The 3,199-nt window shown below is 39.6% G+C and overlaps 1 protein-coding gene and 1 long non-coding RNA gene across 5 annotated transcripts in view; one reads left to right on the top strand and one right to left on the bottom strand.

Annotated features, from left to right (window-relative positions):
- MAIP1 (matrix AAA peptidase interacting protein 1) overlaps window positions 1-2,758 on the top strand; it is an 8,340-nt gene extending 5,582 nt beyond the window's left edge. The window contains exons 2-4 of one of the 3 annotated variants that reach the window (XM_029934142.1): window positions 73-144; window positions 1,024-1,150; window positions 2,442-2,758. In XM_029934142.1, coding sequence (XP_029790002.1) covers window positions 73-144; window positions 1,024-1,150; window positions 2,442-2,455 — 213 coding nt within the window. In that variant the 3' untranslated portion in view covers window positions 2,456-2,758. Of the gene's footprint in view, window positions 1-72; window positions 145-1,023; window positions 1,151-2,256; window positions 2,410-2,441 lie in introns of those variants that run through there. The other 2 variants (XM_029934141.1, XM_029934140.1) reach the window with 2 other exon arrangements.
- LOC115287561 overlaps window positions 1,580-3,199 on the bottom strand; it is a 5,371-nt gene continuing 3,751 nt past the window's right edge. Inside the window, exons 2-3 of one of the 2 annotated variants that reach the window (XR_003906536.1) lie at window positions 2,755-3,012; window positions 1,580-1,611 (exon numbers count right to left, since the gene is read on the bottom strand). This is a non-coding gene — a long non-coding RNA (uncharacterized LOC115287561). Of the gene's footprint in view, window positions 1,612-2,754; window positions 3,063-3,199 lie in introns of those variants that run through there. The other variant, XR_003906535.1, reaches the window with a different exon arrangement.

Raw genomic sequence — 3,199 nt, 5'->3', positions numbered from 1 at the left:
AAGTACATTGTATGGTATTTTGAATGGTGGTTTTGAAGTAACGATTACCATGCCCTACTTCTCTTTTTAAAGGCTTTTGCTTATGTGTCCAAGTTGCTGTCACAATGTAAATTTGATCTATTGGAAGAACTTGTGGCCAAAGAGGTAAAATATGCTTTTAATTTTCCTTTAAAAATAACTGTCTTGGGGCGCCTGGGTGGCTCAGTCGGTTAAGCCTCCGACTTCGGCTCAGGTCAGATCTCACGTTCATGGGTTCGAGCCCCGCGTCAGGCTCTGTGCTGACAGCTAGCTCAGAGCCTGGAGCCTGCTTCTGGTTCTGTGTCTCCCTCTCTCTCTGCCCCTCCCCCTCTCATGCTCTGTCTCTGTCTGTATCAAAAATAAATAAAACATTTAAAAAAATAAATTTAAAAAAATAATAACTGTCTTATTCTCTTGCAATAGAATGATATGCATTACCTTCATTTATGCTTAAAAGTAGTATGTATGCCAAGATACAAGAGTCCTTGTATCTTTTGGGTAATTTGGGTCATATAAAAGTATAAAATGACTTGCTACTTAAGGCATAACTAAGTAAATACAATGTCTTACAGTTGCTTTTGTACTGAATGTTCTGTAGGAATTACCTGTTGAACATAGATGCCTTTCAGCCTTGCTTTTGAATATGAATAAATATGATAGTAAGTTAAAAAATAGGTTTAGGGACACCTGAGTGGCTCAGTCGGTTAAGCATCCAACTTCAGCTCAGGTCACGATCTCATGGTTTATGGGTTTGAGCCCTGCATCAGGCTCTATGCTAACAGCCTAGAACCTAGAGCCTGCTTCTGATTCTCTCTCTCTCTCTCTCTCTCTCTCTCTCTCTCCCTCTCTCTCCCTCTCTCTCCCTCCCCCTCCCCTGCTGTGCTCTCTCTCTCAAAAAAAAAAAAAAGTTTAGGAAAATTCATTCCATAAAGAATTCATCTGCTTATTTGAAAGGCTTTTGAAAATCCAATAGATGGACTATGGCTTGCTTTTTTCCATCCTTAGGTGCTACATGTATTGAAGGAAAAGGTTACTTCATTACCTGATAACCATAAAAATGCTCTTGCCGCTGACGTAGATGATATTGTATACACATCAACAGGAGACATCTCCATTTACTATGATGAGAAAGGTAATGCTGGAGCATAATCAACTTTAAATGAGACATAATTGCCCAGATGGGCTAAACTAGCGGATAATCATGAAATGATTGTTGGGGTTTTGTTGGTACAAGCAGATTTTTTTTAGAACTTCAAAGAAAATAATACATTCCTTTTTTAAAGACCTAGCAATGGTCACAGTTATTTAAGCCCCTCTACCTAAGCACCTTCCTCTACTTTATTCCATTCACAAGAGAGGATATCATCACTTAGGTTGGTGAAAATTGTCTGAAGCTCCTATCATGTCTCAAATAGAAAATATTTGTGTTTTAGATTTCCTAATTTGAAGGAAACAATTGAGCACTTTAAATGCCCAGCAGTAAACTAAATAGAAGGAGTGAGGAGTAAAAGAAAAAGTAAAAAATATCAGTCAAAGGCTGTTTTGAAAGTAAGATTAACTGTGGAACTCCCAAGTTGGATTTATTTGGAGATACTGAAAAAGATGAAAAGGAACATTACTGGTTATCTCATTTTTCTCCTTTTCCAATGCAAACATTTTCCCCTGTAGTATTCCCCAAAATTTATTGACTCATTTATTCCTTCTACAAATATTTGCAAATGTATTATGTGCCAGACACACAGGAAATCTAGCCTTTGCTTACATACTTTCTAAGGCATTTCTGATATAGGACTCTTTAGTAGTTTAACATTTTTCATACATGTGTTAATTTGAGACATTTCAATAGGTACTTTTAGTGATAAATATTTTCTTCTCCCTAACATTTGAAATTAAATCTCAGCACCATGGCCACCACTTGATTTTAACCCAGGGCTCTGCACCTTGTTAGAATCACTAGGCACAAAGCAGAGTGAATGAAGGTAAATAGTACATGCTCAATAAATCATAACTACTATTTCCGAGATGCAGAGAGGGCAAATATGTCATAAACCCTAAGAGAATTTTCTAAAAATAAAAAGGAATCAATATAAGTGTCTTACATTAGACTAGAATAAGTAGAAAATAGGATTTGTAAAAACTTGTATTGCTACTGCTAGTTTCTAATTTCATATTGGATATGTGGATGATAGATTATTGTGATTTGTATTTGTATGTGTGTGTGTGTGTTTTTTCTCTAAGGAAGGAAGTTTGTTAACATCCTGATGTGCTTTTGGTATCTAACCAGTGCCAACATCCCCAGTGAAACCTTAAGTGGAGCCAGTGTGTTCCAGGTTAAGTTGGGGGATCAGAACGTGGAGACTAAACAACTTCTTAGTGCAAGCTATGAGTAAGTCTAATCCCATTTCACTGTTTCCTTTCTCTAGAAAATGGAAGGTAGTATGAAGGAAGTATGAAGGTATGAAAACTAAAGGGAGCTTTAGGAAGAAAAGCATTGAAATTTGCCAAGTTATTTAAGAAGAGAGAAAGTCCTAAAGGCATACTGGACATGAAACAGAAGTGTTGAGAGATTAGAAAGAGGTAATGCTGCTGAATGTAACTAGAGGGTGTTTAGCTGCCTGTCGCTGCATCGTAAACTGCTCCTGAACTCAGTAACTTCGAGCAGCCACTTATTTTGTCTGCTGCTTTACTGCTCAGGAATTTTGGAAAGGCACAGCTGTGGGGTTTTTATTGCTTCACCTGCCGTCACCCAGGGTAGCAGTGGCTGGAGGTTTCATTTCCACAATGGCTTCTTCCCTCACACATGCTCCTCCTTGGTGCTCCTTGGCTCCCGCACATACTGTCTCGTTCTCCAGGGCCTCTCTTCATGGCTTGGGCCGGTGGCAGTCTCCGGCTGTTCACATGTTTTATCTGGTGGTTGGCTAGGCGGGTAAAGGGCTCTCCCGGGATTGGAACGTCGTTTCCACCTTAGTCTACCTGTCAAAGCAGTCACAGGACCTAAAGGTTGAAAGGACACGGCGAGACTCCACCTTTTACGGGGCACTAGCAAGGTCCCATTCAGAAGAGCATGTGGGATGGGGTGTGTGGTTATAACCATACTCGGAAAATAAATTCTGCCACAGGTGGCCCCTGGGTGTTCTGCCCTCTAGACATTTACTGGTCATTCCCTACTTACCATTCCCTG

The sequence above is a fragment of the Suricata suricatta genome, chromosome 3, assembly GCF_006229205.1.
Source record: "Suricata suricatta isolate VVHF042 chromosome 3, meerkat_22Aug2017_6uvM2_HiC, whole genome shotgun sequence".
NCBI lineage: Eukaryota > Metazoa > Chordata > Mammalia > Carnivora > Herpestidae > Suricata > Suricata suricatta.
This window is presented reverse-complemented; position numbering and strand designations above follow the sequence as displayed.